Genomic DNA, 22802 nt, shown 5'->3' on the forward strand with positions numbered 1-22802 from the left:
AATTAGGTGCTCTCTTCTCCTGTGTGACTGCCAATAAATTTTTCACCTATGTTTTTTTAAACTAGTATTTTAATTAGTATTGTTTGATAGTATTTAAATAGCATAAGAGCAGTACTTCTGTTACAAACATCAGAGAGAGCTGAGAAATCATCAAGAAACATTCCTTAAATAAACAGCAGAAAATATTTGAAAGAAATAGTATGAAGACAACAGATAATTACAAACACCCCATCTCTAGAAAATTAATAGAAGGAAAATAAATGCCATAATGAAGTGTTACTAGGCTAGTTGGTGTTATCTAGGAAATGTAGGACACAGGTGCAGAAGGCCAAGTTATGGGAACAACGGATAATCTGATGTAATCAATAAGCCTGAGCAGGGCTTAGATATTGTGACAGCAGGAACTGGGTATACTAACAGAAAGAGTAATCTGCTGTTCAATTTAATGACCCTACGTACTGACAATATATGGGGTAAGTAAACAGATGGAAAGAAAAATGAGATAAGAGATCAAATAACCCTCATACATTTAAATCAGTGTCACTGGGAATGTTACAGTGTTTGGATAAATTACACCTGTGGCTTCAACGAGCTTAATTCAACTGGCTTAGCAAACCTAGTGTCCCCTGAATTGTTTGGTTTGCACATGGCGAACTCAGTGTTTCTCAACATTTCTGATAAAAATAGTAATTGTATGTATCACACCTCACCTTTCTAGAGCATCTGTTGAGCATCTATTCCCCTATAAACATGGTAATTGAAAGGAACCAGAATGGGGAGGGTGGTGAAGAAAGACTACATTTGCAGTGTGTGGACTGATCTCTGGAATCCACCATTTCCTTTTCCTTGGAATAGTTACATTGCTACTATGAAGCAAGCAAGTGACAGTAACAGACTATGAGCCATACACAACACACACACACACACACACACACACACACACACACACACACGTACAAAGCTGCTGTCTTTGTACATCTTTAAAAAGTCACAATCTGCTCCCTTCCTCTGCCCTCCCACACACTGAGCAATTTTATTTTGTGAATTCCTTATGTTACTGCATGAGGCAGGGAAAAAAAAGTCCAAAGATTCTATGCCATTTGTTCAACGTGCCATGGAACAAACCATTGCTGGTTTTTGTTTTGATTTGGCTTTTTCCTTCACTTACTCTTTTTCTCACTCTTCCAGAAGGGAGGTCAAAAACTTCTATTTTGTTACTCCTGGCATGAAATAAAAGGTTAACCTCTGAAGAGGCTGCTGGCAATTGACAGCGTTTTCAGCAGTGCATTAGTAATGATTCTGCTACAATGGCATCTCACGTGGCTGTGCAATAAATGCTCCACAAGTTCAGCTTTCAGGGCTCTTTGGTGAACAGATTGCAACTAATACAGTAGTAGTAAAAATCTGTTGGATAGCCTGAAGGTGCAGGGGCATTGCATTAGGCTGACAAGCTGCTGACTTAGACACCCAGATTTGGAAGCAGTTTCAGTCTTTGGGAGTGCCTGGGCTGAGCTTGTTCTGGCCTGGAAAGGGTTGGGCTGAATTTTCAGTGGTGGCCAGTCTTTGCTTTTACATACCTGGGGGTTAAAAGATATACAATGGTGTCTGCTCTCCTGGGATTTCCGGAACTAACTTTCCAGATGGAGGAGGCTGGTGATGGTGGAGGTGATCAGTGCAAGGCTGGATCCTGCAAAACATTTAAGCATTTGCTTGAGTCCAGCTTGACTGACTCCAGTGAGATTTAAGCACATACTTAAATGTGAATCCAAGGGAACTGAGTACACTGCATGAGGGAAGATTGAATAAACTGCATAAGGAATGCCTAGATTTGTTACAGACTTGTTACAAACCAGCAACAGAAGGAGAAAAGTATCCTTGAATCTGCAAATAATATTTAACATTAACATTGATATTTTCATTTAAAAAAAAGATAGAAAAGAAGGGAAAAATGAGATGTTCTGATTTGTCCTTTTGGAATTTATTGAAGCTGCTACTTTGAAATTCTACAAATTAGCACAGTGGCTTTGAAAAAGCCTTTTGTGTATGAAAAGCCATTGAAGATGGATTGGTTGAGTTAGCTTTTGGGTAGCTCAGAGGAAGAAGTTACTGACATAGTAAAATTTTCTCATGGTCATCCTGTTCGTGCTGTCTGAGGCTTTCATGTAAAAGACTCTGTCCTTGTTTGCACCCTCTGCTTACTGTTTACATTTTATTCCAGAGCATTCAAAGCTGCATTTTAATTTCCTTGCAACTTACCATCTCAGGCATAATTATTGGCCTTTGAATGGATAAAGATATGTTCAGAAATGCAAACCTTTCTCATTCAAATTCTTTAGATTTGTTACCATTTGGCTAGAATTACTATTATCCTTCATGGCAGGATTACCTAATGGTCCTGATCCTGTAAGGGTCCTAATGTAATGCCCCAGACAGTGAAGAGTCTTAATATTTCAGGGCTTCTACCAAGCTAGTGGGATCCATAGATCTAAATTTATAGACCCCATGAGCTTCCTCCTCCCTTGAACTGCCTTGACTTCAGTCAGTCCAAAATTTGGATGAAACTGGCACTTTGTAGATGTAAGGACCCTGCTTAGCACAAGTGCAGCTCACAGGAGTACAAAGCTCTGGTCAAACAGAGTCAGAGTCTTTATATTTACAATGTGGTGAATGAAACTGCCTTGTTTTTTCCTTGCATTTTCGCAAGTTCACATGCTATACTTTAATATATGACTATATCTTTAACTTACAGAGGTAATGAGGTTTTCTATGCTATTTGCACGACACACATCATACTGATGTGCAGTCAGCCAGGGATAGTATTTATGACATATTAGTTACTGTGCATTAATCACTTTTTAGAGGTAAATAATTTGGTCATCGATTTTCAAAAAAAGCTTATGAGGCAAAAAAGTATACACATGTCAGGGTTTTTTCTGCATTTAAATGGGTCATCTGAGGGACATTTAGCAATGTTTTAAAATGCTTTAGCTTCTAAAAAGGGAACTTACATGAAATATTTGGGGGGAAGTTGTTAGATTTTTAGAAGTGACAGAGCATTAACTTGGCTCACAATCTACAGAGCAAGTTATATCTTGCTACTAGTAAACTGGCCAAATTATAAGCCTCTAAACAAAAGTGAATTCCTAAAGAAAAGCTGGTTAATGATAGTGGTGCTTCTGGGTCCCATTATGATACGGCACATGGTCATCATAAGGCTTTGTCTGGCAACGTGCACTTACACATTTTTTCAGCTCTTGCCGTTGTATATTGTTGTAATCATTTATAAAGTTTCAATTTTAAGCAGCTTCCACTCCAAAATATTTATGAGACCACAACATCAGTTTGATCTCTGCACGCTCTGTAGTACTTACTTGTACTGACGTTAAAGGATCACCACCAGAAGTGTGGTACGCTTGACAGGACCAGAGCAACTTGGAATGAAGAAGAAGCATCTTGTGTGATTTAATGATGGAGCTGTGCAAAGATACTGTAGTAACTATTGCCAATAGCAGTGTCTGTTCCTGTATAAAACCATTGAGATCTTTCATTTTCATGAGCAGATTTGCTTTTTCTGCACCTCATTTCTTTAAAATAAAACAACAAAACCTTACAAAAACCACAAAGCAAGGATTCTGTTCGCTTGTGGAATTAGAGCTGCTCTCACCAGATCTGTACTGGGCTCAGGAAGTAAATACTCATTTTAAAACCTGCAGTACTGTGTAATAGATGTGTGTGTCTAAGCCTTACTGTGACCATATGCTGTATCTTCCTTCAGTGTAAACCTTCATTGTAGGATCAAGCTAACATCATTTATTAATGCCTTTTTTTCCATTTCTACAACAAAACTAGTGGAAGAAAACGCATGATGTCAGCGTGCTTGGAAGTAATGTTGCTTTGCTTGTTCTACCATGTATTAGGGGAGAATTTCGACCGCCAAGCCAGCATTCGGCGGTCTCTAATTTACACAGACACGGTGGTAAGACGGCCGAAGAAAGTCAAAAGGAGAAAGACTATTACAGGAATCCCTGACAACATACAAAAGGAGCTAGGTATGGCTCATCAGAACTGTATTCCATACACTGTTCATTGTCACTGCTTATCATGACTCGACTAATAATATTACCAGTGCTCATGAAACCAATACAGTCTGATAGCCTATTACAGTTCCAAATATGTTTGTGCCCCCTTGCCATCTTGTGCATCTGGCAATTAGGACTTTGTATCTGTTGACTTCCATCTGTTGAAAGGATCAGGGTATTTGGAAACTGGTGTATTGGTACAGCGGAAATCTGCAGGGATTTAAAGTTTCAGGTCTTTAATGCTTTCCTGGAGATTTGGGCTACTCTTCCAGGATGTTCACTGAAGCAAAACTGAAGTGGGCAGGCATTTTGGTTTGCAAATAATTACTCAGTGGAGTAAAAGAATTTATAGATGCCTTCCCCAATCTGCTGAGAGTTGCATCAACACTGATAACCCGTGTATTTTCCAGTTCAGTTTAGGTGTAATTGGTGACCCTTAAGTATCAGTGTTATTTGATTGGAAGTAATTTACATGGGCTCGTTAGTTATTGCATGTATTCCAAAGTAAGAATGCCTACCCGGTCTCATTTACACTACCTCAGGCTGTTCTCTTTCACAGTTAGTAGCATACATGATACTCAAAGCTGATGAAGCAGTCTGGATTTTGGCAGACCTTTCAGACTCTTTCTGCAGAACTTCTTGATGTGAATCTGGTCGTTCTTACTTATTTTTTTAAAACGATGTTTCAGTTTTCCCCAAATGATAACTCCACAGATAAAATGACATTCCCCCTCCTTTCTTTTTTCTAGTAAATGAAGAATGTCTTTTAGAACAGTCTGGCAGAACATAATTTTAGGTTCTTTGCGTGTGGAATCGTCTCATATATAGGCGATTTCAGTAAGTGTTATTACCTTGCATTTTGCATCTCTTTTATGTTTTTCAGTACTTGGTTCTTTGTCTAGATTTTTCAGAAACAGAATCAAAAAGATGTAGCTTGTCTGGATGGGTAGAGGGCCATTTGTAAAGAAAGCCAAGAAATAAGCAAGTACGTGAAGAACAGTTTGTGAGTGGAAATGTGCTTCTTTAGCATCTATAATGAAACAGTGCCTGGGAATCCTCTGCCTCAAGAAAGAAAATTCTGTTGCCCTGACCCCTGTTAGGACACCTGAAGTTAGGCAGCTTTAAATTTCCTTAGTTTTGTATCTCATTTAATGAATTTATTTGTAGCTGTTGCTCTGAGAATTGTCCAGAGGTGTCAAGCATCTTTGTCTGTCTCTTCTTGTGGGATGGAGGCTGTTTTGTGCCTGCTGTAGTTAAATAAAATAGATTTGTAGCCAAAGAAAGATCAAATCTGGAAACAAAGCTACATAAAACTTAATACTGAATTCTTAACCAAAGATTCCCTTCTCCAGTTATAAGTCTTTGAGCCTAATCACCCAGATGCCATGTCTACAGCTGGTTTGTGCAATAGCAGAGACAACCCTCTCATCCATTCAGGATAGATTCTTTTTACATCCTCTTCTTCTATCTTAAACTAAATCGCTTTTGTCTCATCTAGAGCTGAGATGAAATGACTTGTGCTCCTTGAAAATGCTTGTGCAGCTTAAATGCAAAACTGATACAGGACATTGCTTCAACTGTTCATTTTCATGGTTGTTACAGTGGTTTTGAGTCCAGCGTGGTATTCTGAAAATGATACACACGCCAAGGTCATAGTTTTTGATAGGGATTGTCTTTGACACATGTAGGACCTACCTTGAGGGCAGGGAGTGAAGAAGACAACATTTTCTGCCACGCTACTCTTTGTCACCTGGTGGGCTTCCCACCACTCTTTGAGGCACTTGGATTTTGAAATGGGTGACAACAGTACTTGGGTGGATGTGGGGAAAATGCTTCCTGCCGGCAGCGTTTCCAAAACTTTGCACTTATGTTTGTAACTACTTCATGGTTGAAAAACACTTCATGCTTGAAAACATCAACTGTAGTTTACCCGGTGGAGTAAACTGAGAATGCACATGGCATCTATCTTAAAAAGAATTCCTCAATTAATATCTTACAAGAAGTTTGTGACGTTTGCCAACCTGTTTGCTAAGGGTGACAGGTTTTATGGTCTTGATTTTGGTCTTTCATCTCTGTGCTGAGCACAGTTCATGTTGCACTGGTTGAAGGTTTTCCTTGGCTCCTATTTTAAGTTGCAGAAATTTTAGGGCTGGCAGTAGCTCACTGTAAGAGCTCTCTCTGGACAGTTTCCTGCCCCACAACCGGCAGGCACACTGGGCTTCAACCATCTGTCCTACAGTGGAAGTTGTGTTAGAAGCTTCATGTTGGTTGTATGTTGTCCGGACAGCAAAATGTATGCCAGGAGAACTCTCTGATGGCAGTATCCATCGTTTTAGCATATTGATTTCCATCACTAGAAACAAAGGGCACTTGAGATGAGTTATCAGTGTCTTCATTTTATAGATGGGTAAACCAGGCATACTGCAGTGAAGTGACTTAGCTGGAGTCACCCACCAGGCCGCTGGCAAGGCTGGGAATAAATTAAGTCTCCCCCATCCTTGTTCAGTGCTCTTTCTACCTTTTCTCCCCTGTCACTCCCCAAATATTTCCATAGCCATCCGTTCCCTATTTCTCTTACACTGTCCCAAAACAAACAACAAGTTGTTTCAAAACATTCCACAGTTCATTTGGTCGGAACAAGGATCCGGACTAAATTCCAAATCAAGCAATTGCATTGTGCCTATTGACATTCTCCCTGTGATTTCAGCTGAATAAATCTCTTTGTTTCTCCCCTAAAGCATTGCTGTGAATGGCTATAATATTTATACAAAGATTAAAATCCCTTGGTACACCAAATTTGCTGTGCACAGGCTAAATAACCAACATGTACAGCAGATTCTTGTTACATCTTGTTTATTCTTCAGAAAGAAGCAGAAACTTGAGAGAACCTCAAAGCTTCAACCAAGCTTGAACTGTTTTCTTTTCTTGCAAGAGAGTCTGGAAGAGCTTCTGCCAGGCCAGGCTGCTGGGGTTCTCCCCTGGCTGCGTTGGCTCCTTTGGAACAAAAAAGACCAAATAGAAGGGAAAGCTTGCGCTGATTGCTGGCCTGAGCGCAGTGGCTGTGGTACCCTCATCGAATTTATCCAAATGTACTGAAAGGAATCATTAACTGCACCCATGAGGCATGTGCTGAAAGTATCTTTAAACATTCCTACTTTTGAGTGTTGCAATACTGCTGTGTTTTCACAGGTGTCTTCCAGCGATGAACCACCCTCTCTGCATAGACTGGAAACTCCCATGTAAAAAAGTGCTCTGTAAATAAAATGCGATGTGGTAGATGAGATTCTGAGACACAATAAGAGTATGAGATGCCTACCAGTTTAGCGACACCAGTTGTTTTCTGAACAGTTTTTTTCAACAGTAGGACCCTCTTAGTATTATTTAGCAGTGACACCAAACTAAGCAGAGAAGGCAAAGCATTCCTCTCTGCAAAAAACAGCAGTGAAAAAAAATAGGTTTGCATACCTCTTAATTACTTTCATTGTCTCACAGAACGTAAATACGTACGTATATATGTATGTGTGTATATATATTTAATGGAGTCAGTGTTGGATCAAAACTGCAGAAAAGTCAAGACTTTGAGATGATGAAACTTCAGGTTTCTGTGCTCTCAGTTTTTCTGCTCTGTGTTGCCATTTATCAATCGCCTCTAGCTGTCTTCTTCAGATGGTACCTGACACACAAACTGGTATTCTCCCCTCAGGCAAGATGATTCCCAAGCAGAAGTTTAGTAGAGATGATCAGTTCTCTGGGAGAACCTGTCTCAGGCCTTGCTCATTTCTTGGCTCTTGGTTATCTTCAGCTTCCTCCACGCCTTCCAGCACCCCAGATGAAATAAAGGCAGCAAAATACTTTTTTTCATTGTGTTTCCATGGTCCCTTCTCTGTGTCGGTGCTCTAGAGTCTGGCTGATACTAACTTTCTTTTTGTGAAGGTACTGTGTTACTTGGTTGTGAGTATTTCTCCCAAGCTCTGCACTGGTGCAGTCCCAGACACCAATGGACAGTGGACAGCTTCTGGTTCCCCCTGTCTTATAGGAGGAACAGGTCCCAGACCTGAGTCTCAGTTCCACCACAGTTCATCTTCCAAATAAAAGCAGGGGAGAGGAAACCATCTTAAAGTTTTGCACCATTTTATTTCTTCTTCTTGCCCAGGCACTTTAATCAAACAGAAGTTTCTGTCCATTCTTGGTTTTCAAAAAGTGTCTTACAGTTTTATGCATGTACTTTCTTGGGATAATTTCAGTGCTTTTTTTTTTTCCACTCTGAGGTGCAGTTCAGGGGCTTTACAGCTCTGTGATTTCCACCATCACCACCACATCTGCATTTTTCTTTTCTTCCTTACCAAAGGGTTCAGAGGGCCAGATTGACCTCACACACTTTTCTTCAGCTCATTTCCCTTGCCTCCCATTTTCAGTAGCTCATATTGAGTTGTCACCTATAGGACCTCCCATCAGTCATTAGGATGGATATGACTGACACCTGACCTGGCAGTCCCTCATTTGCTTTCTTGTGGCACAGCTTAGCCCCCCATTGGCCCTGTTCCAACAGCTGGCAGTGTCCCTGGGATCATTTGGGACTGTTTCTCCTTTGACATGTCTTAGAGGAAACAATTCCATCTCAGCAACATGAGGGCATATAAGTCCTTCTGATCTTTGGGAACTAAGCTGTTCTGTTGAAGACTACTCTTAATTGACATTCTTTTCCAATTAGTCCCTTCAGCACTAGCAGTCATTCAAGTTTCAGGTCCCACAATTAAGAAGCGTCCTGGATATCCACTGATATCCCCATTATCTATAGAAATACAGCACAACTACCCAGCTGTTCAAGCAAAGTAATTCTGTACCTGCTTCAAGTTGCAACTTTAACAGTATCTGGAGAGTTACGTGTCTCTGAATTTCAGAGCTAATTGTGCGTTTTAAGTAATACTGGTTTTAGAGGTGTAGTTTCTCAACATTTTACGTGTCCAGTATTATTCATCCAGAGATATATCCAGAGTATGTATTGTCTGCTTTTTCATAATGAGGGATGAAAGACAGAAATGCCAGGAATATAATCTTTATGAGAGGCTGTTTAGTTAGTGAAATGAATAGAATCAACAAATTCCTTATATTTCCATCAAAATTCTCCCTTTCAGGGTGACAGTGATATATGCAATGAATCAAGATATTTTTTAGCTGGCAGTACTGAAAAGTATCACAGGATTCTCTGCAGTACTTTTCTCCCCTCAGAGAGACTGTAGATGCTTCATGGAGCACAGTGAAAATTCCTAAAAAATTACCATAAGAGTGATGTACTTGTCTGTTTCTTGTTGAGTGTCTATTAAAAATCATTTGTTATGTGAGTACTAGGGTAAAATAGATAAACAATTTCTTTTTGCAACACTGGGAGTTCTGGTGCCTGCACAGTGACTTGGCCAGGTCACCAGGTTTGGAAGAGGATTGCTAGGTGTGGCTGGAGGAGAAGATGAAAGCAACAGATCTCAGGAATGTGCCTGTGGCACAAGAGACAAGTGCTTCTGGTAGGAATGGTTAGTCAGAAGAAGTTTGGGAAGAAAGGTTACTTCTATATACTAGTTGAAACAAGCATGTTCTTCATGATATCAACACACACACACTTTATATCCTCTCAGATCCTCATTATATACACTCATTTCAATGCAGAGTACCTTTCTGCTGATTCTCAGCAGCAAGCTGCTGGTACCATCAGATCAGTCACAGGGAATCTTCTAGGAGCTAGTACCTGCCCCTAGGGACAGCATGCAGACACTTTCGTTTTCCATCAGATATGCCTTTAGTCTCAATCCCTGTCAGCTCTAATGAACAACACCAGTAACTACCGGAGTCAAGGAAAACTGGTGTAACCTGTATGTGCCTATCTTGGATCAAGTGCTTGGAGCTAAGGCGTGCATTTGAACCTCTTTGTGCTTCCATGCAAGAGTTGTTAAGTATGTCGTATTTTGCTTGTTTCAGGTAGTGGGTATTTGTTATTTGCTGTTGTAGTCTACATTGAACATGTGCATCAGGGAAGAGCATTTGCCTCAGAGATCTCTCCAGCACAGCAAGGAGTAATAAGTAATATAGATACAGGTCTCCTGTAGTGGGCATAGCACTGGCTACTGGGCTACTGGACACCTGATAATATAAAATGCAGACAAGATGATTATTAATTAATTTCAGCCACATTTATCATATCACCAAATTGCAGCCAGTTCCGGCTTCATAACACTCAGCATCTGTAACAGGACACTCTGATGTCCTGTTCTGCCCTATTTTGTGCTGCTGTCTGCTCAGACATCACCCCTTCAACTAGATGGACTTGTGGATGATAGTCTTTAAAAGCACTGATTCAGTTCCAAAATTTTGGTGTTGCAGAAATCTTTTAACTTCTGACTGCTATTTGTGTAAGTAGGGGTTTTCTGAGAAATGTAGCACTTTCAGTGTCATTGTCAATTAAAGGTTTGAGCTGTCCCTTAGAATTGGATTGTTCATCTTCTAGCTGCAGTACCAAGAAAGGTGGCTTAATTTTAAGGATTTTTGAAAACCCTTGCTTTTCAGTGTTATGCTGGAAGCGAGTGAGGGTTTTACAGTTCATTTATAAATTGCAAACAAAATACTCCTCACTACCCTCCTCTGAATTCCACCAAAATCTTAAAACCCTCAACATTTTAAGAGAATACTTGAGTCAGCAAACTTTGGATGAGTTTTTTTGGACCATTTTCCCTGCAGATTTCTGTTGTCCCTCTTCAAGTAACGGAACTGTAAAAAGAGCAATTGCTATATTATAAAGGAGAAGTAAACTCTCACAGCTTTGCATGAGATTGTGCATACATGTGAAGCCAAAAGCAAAGCTGAAGTAATTTCAGAATACACTGCATTTCTACAAAAAGTAGTTGGCCTTTTTTATTTAGTGGCACAGATAGAGTGCCAAGGTTTAATTTGCTATCTTGGACATTGTTGTGCATTTGCCATAAACAGCATGTCCCAGTAATGCATTCTAACACTCCTAGTTTTGGAAGGAGGAAGAGGTTGGTTAGTAAGTCCAGTGTTCCACTTTGCCATTTATCTTCCCGAGCAGTAACACTGTAAACAAGCATAAATCATCCATCTCTGTTACACTGCTTGTGAAACAAAGTGCATTTAGCTTCCTTTGTCAATACAAACATACCACATAGTGAAATGGGGTGCTCTCAGCCACAGGTCAGTATGTGACAGTGTTAGATACCTCTTGTAGTGCTGACAGCTTCAGTCTCCACCAGCCCCATCCTTCTGTCTCTGTGTGTGTGTGGGGGGGGTGTATTTGTGTGCATGTGTGTATCTCACAGTGGTAGAAGAAGAAAATACCCCATCTCTGGTTATTTAGTACACAGATTTTCATTACTGGATATTTTTAATTGGCTAATAGTTGTCATCGGTGATGTCACAGTTCCACAGACATTTGTAATGTCTGCTCTGATGTTTGTCTCTCTCTTAACCAAAGGGGCACACACTGATTCTATACCAAAAAAATACACATGGAAAGCAAAACTGAATTACTTTTATCACTGTACTTAATAACTGTATACAGAATATGCAAATACCTCTCTTGGTTGGCCGCAGTAGTCCATCTGTTCTGACAGTATCTCATATTAGATTATCCAAGACGTTTGCCAGCATCCAAGTACCTAGCTTTGCTGCAAACCTCTACCAGAAGCAGAAAGAGGCTACATTTTCATGAGAGCGCGAGAATCTACACAAAGCAAACTAAATAGGCTTCAAGCTGCTAAAAGACTACTTATGTGCCTGGAGAAAAGAAGTAAACAATCTTTTTGTGTGTGCTGCTTTCACTGTAGCCTTTTCAGAGCCCTCTGTTCGTTGTTCTAAAACCCCTCTTTTGCCTGCCAAGAATAAGGATAATTAAATGTACTTTAAGTGGTGGTTAAAGCTGCATGATAAGAATACCTGATCCAGTTTCATATAGTAAATATGAAAGGAGAACAGTCCTATCAGGCGTGCTTGTTACTTCACTGCTGCTGTAAGACTAGCTAAGGCGGAGACTTGAAATAACCAATTTTCCCCCACAGTGACATATGCAGCATACTTACAAGCATCTCCAGCAGCACGCCTGCCGTTTGTGTCTGCTATTTATACAGTAATGCAACTGAATTGAAAAGCAACAGCCTTACACAGACTAATTTTAAAGCAGTGCTCTGGTTTGTGATTTTAAAAGGCAGCTACCAGTAAAAACGTAAATTTAAAAGAACCCTGGAGTCCCTTCTACTGACCCAGTGCTAACCGTATTTTGAACTAAACCTGTTTTTCCATTATTCTCAAAGTTGGATTTTTTTTATGCCAATATATGATTATCCCTTCTTTTTAAAAGTACAGTTAATTTTTATTTGCTGACATGCTGAGGATGAGACGACCATCAGTACTAACTGTTTCTTTTCCCCATTTCTTAGGAGTTTTTCCTATATGAAAAATAGAAAGTAGTTGTATAGAGAAATGTTATTTTTTTGTTTGCAGTGCTGGATAATGTCTTTGTATAAATGCTGTTAGAGCACATATATTATTTGTGGTAAAACAATGCATGTTCCAATGTGTTAGCCTCCTTTCAGATGAACAGCAAGGCTTGGAGAGCTATCCTTACCTCCTGAAATTGTTTTTTTTTTCTGAAGTGTAATGCTTAAAAAAAGCAGATCTGATTATTCATATTAGTCTTCAGATTTCCTTCCCCTTTTCTTTATTGCACAAGGCATTAGCATGGAAACACACTTCACATTTCTCAGGCTTTGTCTGCCTGCTGCTTTGCCTGCTGGAAGTAAAACGGTACTACTTGGTTTCTGGCATAACTGGAAGTAAAACGGTACTACTTGGTTTCTGGCATAACTGATTACTATGGAAATTATTACCATGTCGTAAACAGAGGATTTCGTGTGTCAAATGTGCGTCAGGAACGCAGTAATTCTGTAAGCCGAGGATTTCTGGTAATAAAGGAAAAGGGAAGAGAAATGCAGAAAACACGGAATGCCTGTGCAAAATCCATTGTTGCAGATTCTTTTTCAGAAGGCATAACCTGCAAGAGCATGGGGATCAGTCAAGCGGTTTGCTGGGGTTCTTTGGTTTTAAATGAGTAAGAAGATAAATGTGAATTTGTGCTTCAAGAAATAATTGTTTTATTTTGACTCCAGCAGTTGGCACTGGCCAAAGTGATTTCCGAGGGCATTCGATGTATGTCCCAGATCACTGTTCCACGCTAGGGAGACTAGACAGCTATCGCTCTGCTATGCAGCGCTCTGAAACCAAGGACACCAGCTGCCAGACGGAGGAAGTTAAAGTTGTGCCCCCTTCAATGAGAAGAATACGAGCGCAGAAAGGACAAGGAATTGCAGCCCAGATGTCTCAATTCTCCAGCTCATCTGGAAACATGTCAGTGATGAGTGATTCTGCTGCAGTTATATTTGCTTCTCGGCAAAATAGCGACATAGGTTTTCACAGCTTGCCTCGGGCTGGTGCAAGAGTGTCTCTGCAGTCCCTAGAGCAGACACAGAGCATCTCTAGGCAGACAGAAGACATCGCTGGCTCTTTACCCTACCAGATAAGTAAGTTGCAAGTGGATGATAGTGTTGTGCATCTGAGGAGTAATTCCACAACAGCGACCCTGTCAAGGCCAAAGTCTCAGGAGGTGAGAAGCTATGATAGCGAAAAGTCCGCAAGCCCAGCGTGTGTGGTCTCTCCTCATGCCACCTACTCAACGAGCATCATACCCAATGCAACACTGTCATCCTCTTCAGAAGTTATTGTTATTCACGCTGCCCAGAGTGTTGGATCATTGGATAATAAAATTACCAGCTCCACTGCCTACCCAAAGCCAAGAGACAATCCTGTTGCCAGCAGTGCAGTAAGTGGGAAAGAAGATCACCATTCTTCAAGTGGTAACTGGAGTGAGAGTAGCTCCACACGTCACTCACAGACATCAGATACCATCCCATCTAATGCTGTCATGATGCTTTCTCTTGGTGACTCTGCTGTCTCTCTTAGCACTCCTGGAAATGCAGAGGCTGGGTCTCAGAGCATGGGCTACAGCTGTAGGAACAATCTCACTTTACCAAACCCTTCCCAGGACAGCGATGGTAGGAGTGATTCTAGCTGTTCAGGAGAGCGAGCACAAGCGGCAGTGAACAGCACAGAGCATTGGCTGTACAAGTCTGCAGAAAACAGTGAGACTCCTTCACACAAGGTGGTTTGTACCACACCAGGTTGTGCCACTCCTGGTAGCAACATGAGCAGCAGCAGCCTGGAGAGGACTTCAGTCAGAGATGATTCTACTTCTCTGTATTCTGTGGACCATGATGGTTATTATGGTTCTGTGCATATGGACTCTGGACTGAAGTCAGACATGTCTTGTGATAGTACTAATGGTTTTGGGAACTCCAGAGACAGTGTGATAAATGTCTTTGAAGGAAAGGAGAAGAAACATCAGGATGACCAGTCAGGCCAAGGTGAAAAATCCCTTGTAAGAAACATCTCTCTGAAAAAGGCAAAGAAGCCACCTTTGCCACCATCCAGAACAGACTCACTCAGAAGGATGCCCAAGAAAAAAGCCCAGTCGAATGGACAGGTACTTGATGAAACCCTCATTGCCACCCTTCAGCATTCTCTGCAGTTGAATCTCAAATGCAAAAATGGCAGCTCCCCTTCCCAGAGTCCCTGCAGTGATTATGAGGATCCCTGGGTGTTGCGTTCCCGCAGCCAAAGCTCAATCAGTGCAAGCAGCAGCATGATGTCCACCGCTGCTCCAAACCTCTACTCCATCTGCACAGTCACTCCCTCTCAGAGTGAAACAAGTAGCATCAAGTCGGAATATGCAGACCAGTGGGGTTACTACAGCGACTATGCAGCCGTGGCAGATGACCAGGTAAAATCCCCAGTGACCCATTCTGCCAGTACCTCATCTGCTCTCAGTGATTACAGCATCAGCCACTTCAGTGATGGCTCAAGGGCTTCTGTGCCACAAGTGCCCAGTGGACTGGCCAAACCAAAGAGCACTTCTCCGGAGAAATCCCACCGAGTCACATCGCCATCGAGTGGGTACTCCAGCCAGTCCAATACACCCACTGCACTTACTCCAGTGCCTGTAATTTTAAAATCTGCATCATCAGGAAATGGAAAATCCAAGCTGAAGCCTAAAGTGCCTGAAAGGAAATCCTCTCTTCTGTCTTCACTCTCCATGTCTTCTTCCTCCACTTCTCTTTCTTCAAATACATCTACTGAAGGGAGCGTGAGTGTGAAGAAACTGGACTCCACCCTGAGCTCTGCTCCTGATTCTGGTGCTCCCCCTCTGCCACCTCTTCTTCCAACACCTCCTCCACATTGCCCTGAAGTTTCTCCTCCCCTTCCCCCTCCTCCTCCTCCAGCAGAAGTCATGGATCTGTCACCACTGCCAGCCTCTCCCACGTTCCCCCCTCCTCCACCAGAAGCTGATGCAAATTCTTCCTTTGCCCAGACTGTCCCATGGTTTCCACAAGAAGCCTCCATCAGTTCATTCTCTTCCCCTTGTCCTCCTCCTTCCACTTTCCCCTTAGCTGTCCCACCACCAGCACCACCTCTTGATCCCAAACTAACAAAAGGTGCAACAATATGCCCACAGTATTCTTTTAAGAAAAGCAACCAGGAAGAGTCTTGCTACAGTCCAGTGAAACAGCCACTCAACAAGCAAGATCCATCGAGGCCTGTGATGCCCTTAGTAACTACCAAAGCATTGCAAATGGTGCAGCTGAGGTCTGTGAAAAAAGCAACAGAAGGTGAACCATCACCTGAATCTGCTTCTGAAACTGCCTCTCAGGAAAAGGGTGCTGTAAGCTCGTCATCTCAGTCTTCCCTAAAGCCATCTCTCTCACTAAGACTCAGCAGCAACTCAGGAGAAGAGGAAATGAAAACTCAAGGCGCTTCATTTAAAAACTCAATTCAAACACTGGCTCGGGGTTCTCCTGTCGTTCTGTCCGATAATGTACCTGCACTTGACAGGGATCAAATGCCTTTGAGTGCTGTGGGTCTAAGCAAGTCTTTTGAAGCTGATGCACTGGGGACAACTGGTGAAGACACACCTGAGCCTTTAGTGCAGAGTGAAGACCTCCATTCTGGCATGTCACTTCAGGGGTCACCAGCATCTCCCGACAAGACTCAGGTCATATTGCCAAGCAAGAAACCACCTCCTATTTCAAAGAAACCCAAACTGTTCCTTCTTGTACCACCTCCACAGTTAGATCTTACAGTGGAGAAAAAAGCTGAAGTGAGTGATACTGTCAGAAGCACATCAAGCCCAACTAAGAGAGACGCTGTGCTTGCACACTGTGAGGAAGCGAGAAATTGTCTTACAGATGGACTCAGTTCTAGCGAGATGGACTCTGGCAGCCTGGTTCCTGAGGGAGGAGCTGCTGGATTCACCTTCTCAGAGACAGTGGGAGCTAATGCCTTTGCGGTACAGCCTGCTGCATCACCAGTTCAAGAAGAACCCAGGCAGGAGGAGCAGTTTGCTTTTGAAGAAGGAAGCAGTTCAGGCAGCAGCCAAGACAGCGGCAGTAACACTGACGGGCACCTATCTCAAGAGAACGAAACTGGTGAGTCTCTTTCCTTTCCCTTTTTTTCAGATGCAGCAGTATTTTAAGGAAGCTGGGGAGTGAGAATAGCAATTCTAGCATTAAGGTGGGCTTCTGTAGAGAAAAGAACCTCTTGCAGTAATTACAAGTATACACCTAAAGAAAGTTGCAGGGACCTGATTAATACTTCATGGGATTCCTTACAGTTCCTTTCTGACTTCTCATTATTGCAGATGTGGAAAGGAAATTATGCTTTATCTAATTTTGCTGAGATTTCATGCTATGAAAATGTGGTTAGCTTTGTTAATTTTGATTTTGCATTAGTGGAAGCCATACACATTTTCTTTCACTGTTGTTCTCTGTCTATGTGTGTAGGCAAGCATAGGCATTTTCTGCACTGCAGTTTCCTCAGCAAGTGTTGTTCTGAAATTACAGCAATGACAGCAGTGCACTCACTTGATCAGAGGCAGTGCGAGCAGGTTTCAGGACTGTATGCCTGTTGGGTTCCCACAATGGACTGACAGTATTGTTCATTTTCTCTGCATAGTGGAGGTGTTTGAATCAGATACAGTGCATAGTTCATTCCTGCCAAGCAATAGTTATGGGGAAGAGGCAGACGGAGTGGCAACACCAGCGAGACCAAGGACTACCGAAGACCTTTTTGCAGCCATTCACAGGTACTGCAGAAATTGCCCTTCCCACAGTCAGGTCCTGTAGTGCTGTCAGAAATTAATTTAACGTTTACTAAAACACCCAATTACAACAGTCATTGCTGTAACAGAAAGCATGCATTTATCAGCTTTCTAGTAAGGTGATACATGAAAAAGATAAAGAACTTGTGTTTTATTGTTCTACAAATATATTTTAATCAATTCTGAACTAAAAGCTATCAGATTAAATCAATGTAGATTGTATTATAAATATCCTGCCCCTTAAAATATCAGTTACGTCTAGTATTTATTGTACTGTTCTCAATCTGCCATATTAACTCTACTGTTGCTTTTTCTGTGTATCTTTTTGTTTTCATTCTTGTTCTTCTCCATCTCTTTTTACTCTCTTCGCTGCTTATATGGTGCAGTTTGGGACAGAGGCTCAACGCTAATGCTTCATGGCAAGCGTGGCTGAAACTGGCAAGTAACACAACATGTCAGTCATATGGCAAAACATATGGCAAACGCTGGATTATAGTTTGCCATAATCCAGCCTGAGGTCGGGTGTCTTGTGTCAAACTGGTTCATGGATGAAATGTGCGATACTGGTTCTATTATCAATGACATTATTCATTTCCCTTAAAAACAAAATCACCTTCAATAGGCAACTAGATTTTTGTGCTGTTCACCTGAGGTTCTAAACAAAAAAAAAAAAAAGAAAAAAAAAAGGCTTAAAACCACAAAATGAAACGTGTGCACCATTTAAACAGTACACACAGAAGACCATTACCACTCTGAACTACTAAGCTTGCTTTTAGACTAGAATCGATGTAGTGGTAGTGCCATCTTGTGGCTTTGTCTTTAACTTCAAAAGGTACAGGGGCCACCTCTTTATCTGGTGACAGAGAACACCTGACAGTATCTGTATAGGTTTATTTAGGTTTAGTCAGTTTGTGAAGCTGTGCATGAGTTGCATCAGGAGCACTGAGGGATGGGGAAAGCCTGTTGTGAGAACGTGGCTAGGAGACTGTATCACTTGGGATGCAAATGCTGTTGTTTTCATCTTTGAAACTATTCTGTTTCAGATGTTATAAAAATTCCGTATGTATGATACTGACTTTCTACAACTCATGGTTACTCCTTAGGACTTGGCTTGTGGGAGCTTTTCTTAAAATGGTCTGTTGCATTTGTGTTGCATGGCACTTACCAGGACTGTGACAAATCTGTTTTTAGAATGAAGTATTCTGGCCACTAGCTCTTCTCCATTCTGTATGCAGATAGGGAGTGGATCTCTGTGTGTATGCACATGTGTGTAATTTGTGAGTTTATTGGGAAATGGACAATGGAACTGGATGTGACATAGTTAAAACTGCTTCACACATTTGTTATTAAGACCTTGCTTTTGCTGGCTTTAGACTTGAACTGCTATCTTCTCTAGTTGTTAATTAATTAAAAATGGCTTGTTCCCCACCACCACCACTATTTGTAAAAGGTGTTGTTTTGGGGATTGGCACTCCTGAATATGTGCTTTGCAGTAAGACGAGAAATTTAGTAGTATGTGTGTTAAGGACAGGAAGAACAATCTAAGTTTAATTCACAGTTTTCTTTGAGTATGTACCCTGTCTTAGTTTGAAAAGCCACCAAAACCAAATTTGGGTCTTAATTTTAAGTTTCTGACATAGTTCATACATGCTGAGAAAAGCATGGAGTGCTCTGCACTGCATTCACAGTCTAGCAATTCAGCATCAAGCCAGGATAACAGTCTTGCCCTAAAGATCTTTACAACTGAATTTTGCTTTCTTTATATTTGGAATTTCATTTGGGGTTTGGCAGCAGTACAACCCCAGCATTGCAGTGTTCAAAGATACCCATAGGCAGCCAAAACCCTAATGAAGGGAAGTCTTTTCCCTGTAACTAACGCGCGCACATGTTCGCATAGAGACTCACAGAGCATCCAAGCGCCAAATTCATTTGCTGCCTATGGTACTGACACACAGTTAAATCCAGACAAGGTTCTTATGTTTGGCACTACTAAAGGCATAATTTTATCCCTGTGCTATCATCTGGTGTCCATTCATCCTCAGGCTGACTGGATGCTGGTATTACATTCTTCTTCCAGAAAGGCAGGTGGAGGCAGCAGCAGCTGAAAATAACAGCTGCCTGTGGGGGCATCACAAGTGATCTGTTCATAAACTTCACCACTAGAGAGACAGCATCACTCCAAAGTCTTGGCAGAGTTTATGGCAATGTCTGTTGCTGTCGCCTACTCAGCCGACAGATCTGCTACTTTCTTTTCTGGGGGGAAGGATTATTATCAATAGGCTGCAATTCATAAAGACATTTGGGCTTGCCTTGGCAAAATCTCAAGGCCTTTAAGAAAGTAGAGCTGAAGATCACATTAAGTAGAAACCTGTTTTACAAGGGGAACGATATGTATTGAACACATGGTTGATAAAAATTCATACCAAATTACAGCATGCTAATCTTGTAACAAGTCTCCTGACTTGTTTTAAACTTTGGCCAAAATAGCATATGTAAAATTAGCCTTTATACAATGTTTTTGAATTAATTATTGCTTAGCCTGCAAAGAAGCAAAGCAGCTTTGCTGCAGATACCAGGCATGTAAAACATTTTTTTTAAGATTTCTAATAATGACAAAATGAGGCCATAGAATCATAGAATAGTTAGGGTTGGAAAGGACCTTAAGATCATCTAGTTCCAACCCCCCTGACATGGGCAGGGACACCTCACACTAAACCATGTCACCCAAGGCCTCATCCAACCTGGCCTTGAACACCACCAAGGATGGAGCATTCACAACCTCCCTGGGCAACCCATCCCAGTGCCTCACCACCCTCTCAGTAAAGAATTTCTTCCTGATATCCAAGTCCAGTTTCCACTTATTCCCACCTCCATAACTGCTTCTTAATTTTGTTTTTGTTATCCCTGCACTTTACTTGAAATTAAAAAACACTCCATCCTTTCATTTGGAAAGATAACTTTCATGTCAGGAAGTTGGTCTCTCCTTTAGTCACAGAGTTGAAATGACAGAGCACCAACAGAACTGTGAATTTTGTCTGTGCATCTTAATAGAAGCTGGAAGACTCAATTTTCGCCATTCAGTTAATATTTAGGTCGGGGAGGAGACTTGTTTTTTAAATTATTTAATCCAGAGTAGTCACCTGTGGCTCCGTTTACTCCATCTTAACTTCAGCAGCAGTGCACTGCAGTATCCTTTTCTAAAAGCAGGTGCACTAAACTGCACTTCTAATTCTCCAAAGAGCATCAACTGAAACAGTAGACCAAAAGAAAACCAGAAAACCCAAACATACTGTAGATGACGTATTTTTAATCAGGTCCCCAAACTAACAGACAAATGGCACTGTGTATAATCTTTATAATGTATTAATCTTAGCAGTTGAACACTGACTCCAGAAAACCTGATTCACTGAATTTGCTGAAGTGTTTTGGACGTTGTATTGTCAGTTTTAGTAGTTTTATTGTTCCAGATTTGCAGAAGAACAATAAAATTTAGCTTATACCTCTAATACCTGCATTAATGCCTATACAGTTTTGGTGGTGTTCTTACTCATGCTTTAGATTTAGATTACTTCTCCCTTATCCCTCTCTCTGCTTTAGCTTAATTCATTGTCATCCCTTTAAGATGAGTTCAATTAGGAGAGGTAAAGAGTTTAATTTTTTGTTTGGTCCTCTTTTTTTGCCGTTTTCCCCACTCAGATCCAAAAGGAAAGTCCTTGGCCGTAAAGATTCAGAAGATGACCGTACCCGCAACCATTCTCCATCGCCCCCCGTAACTCCCACTGGTGCTTCCCCAACCTTAACTACCCTTAAACAAGCCGGATCTATCCAGAGGAGCGTTCGCAAGAGCAGCACCAGCAACGACAACTTCAAAGCCCTGCTGCTGAAGAAAGGGAGCCGCTGTGACACCAGCTCCCGCATGTCTGCGGCAGAGATGTTGAAGAACACGGACCCGCGGTTCCACCGGACAAAGACGGATGTGTCCCCGGACATTTCTGACAGCCCTGCCAGCTGCTCACCCAGCAAGAGCAAACGGGCCCAGGAAGAGTGGGCCAAGAGTGAGGGCCTGATGCCAAGGAGCATGTCCTTCTCTGGCACTAGGTACGGCCGGTCCCGGACACCCCCCTCTGCTGCCAGCAGCAAGTACAACGTCCGCAACCGCATCCAGAGCAGCCCCATGACCGTCATTAGTGAAGGAGATGGAGAGGTGGTGGAACAGTCAGAGGGCAGGGTCCGAAGGACTTTGGAAGAGCAACAAGAGAGACAGCTTGATATGTTTAACAGTGATGACATGGACGTGAATGACTTTCCATATGCTGAGGAGGCAGGCTGCAAGGAGACCTTGGATCCAACCCATCTAGACTTACTGACTCAACCAGGTACTTCAAGGAAGTATCTAAGCCCTTCAGCTGAATGAAAGCTATAAGACAGTGACAAAAGGCATTGGATATTAGTCTAGAAAATGACAGAGGACTAGATTCCAGAAGAAAGCCCAGACCAGGACAAGTTTACTTTGCTGAGCATTTAATCCACGAACTGCATGTGTGTGTTTAAATGCTAAAGCAATGATAATTCTGCATGGTTGGGTTGGGGTGGGGAGGACTTGCATTGAATGAGTGGTCTGTGGCTTAAAGAAAGTTACCAGTTGAATTTCGGTTTTTTGTGTAAAGCCTTAGAAGTCCTCTTGGGGGGGGGGAGGAGTTTTCACAGAGCCTGTAGGGGTGTGAAGTTTTTCTTTTTCTTGACTGCAATTGCGCAAGCGACATTTAGGAATAAGCCTGAAAAAGAGGAATGGGAGGGCTCCTGTGGTACAAGCTGGATGTTTGCTTCAAAAGCATTGTAGTGGTGCAGCGTAGTGCGTTCATTAAGCAGGGAGAGGCATGATGAGGCCCATTCACCTATAAGAAGGGAGTAGGGTTGGTGCTGGGGTGTTACATGGCTTATTACTGGGATATGCCCCCAGTGTTCAGTGGAGCATGTCCTGCTAAAGCAGTTAGTGCACCAGGTTATGAATTGGTCCAGGGTACCTCTATTTTTGGTTTTTCCTGAGGGAAAATGAAATACGTAGTTAACATGGAAAAGAGAGCCGAGTTTTATAACACCCCGCTAGCTGCTATGCAGCCACACACATACGCTTGGAGAAACACTCATTTCCAAGTGAATTGCTTCCTTGACTGGAGTATTCCCTTAGAGAACTGGAATAACTGGATGTGTGCGGAGGATGCGAGCAGACAGCAGAAAGGTGGGAGAGGAATTAAGCAGTGTACTGCCAGAGTTTGGAAAGGTGATGTTTCTGAATTAGAAAGGAAATTCGACTTTGAGAACTTGCACTACAGAGCTGCAGGTGGAGCCTGTCTTTCAGAATTGAAATGGGAGCTGTGTTTTGCCAGAAGTCTGTCTTCTGTTTGTCAAAATGGGAGGATTATTACTTTTCATCACTTGAAATACAGATACTTGCT

At 41.9% G+C, this 22802-nt stretch overlaps 1 protein-coding gene across 1 annotated transcript in view; it reads left to right on the forward strand.

The window, feature by feature from the left end:
• Window positions 1–21760, forward strand: part of NHSL1 (NHS like 1) — a gene marked incomplete at both ends in the record, with an annotated part of 178781 nt that extends 157021 nt beyond the window's left edge. The window contains 4 exons of the mRNA XM_080614821.1: window positions 3918–4049; window positions 13247–16675; window positions 17202–17331; window positions 21043–21760. Of these exons, the coding sequence (XP_080470947.1) occupies window positions 3918–4049; window positions 13247–16675; window positions 17202–17331; window positions 21043–21760 (4409 nt within the window). The remainder of the gene's footprint in view (window positions 1–3917; window positions 4050–13246; window positions 16676–17201; window positions 17332–21042) is intronic.
• Between the last annotated feature and the right edge of the window lie 1042 nt (window positions 21761–22802).

The sequence above is a fragment of the Psittacula echo genome (genome assembly GCF_963264785.1).
Source record: "Psittacula echo genome assembly, chromosome: 4".
NCBI classification, from domain to species: domain Eukaryota; kingdom Metazoa; phylum Chordata; class Aves; order Psittaciformes; family Psittacidae; genus Psittacula; species Psittacula echo.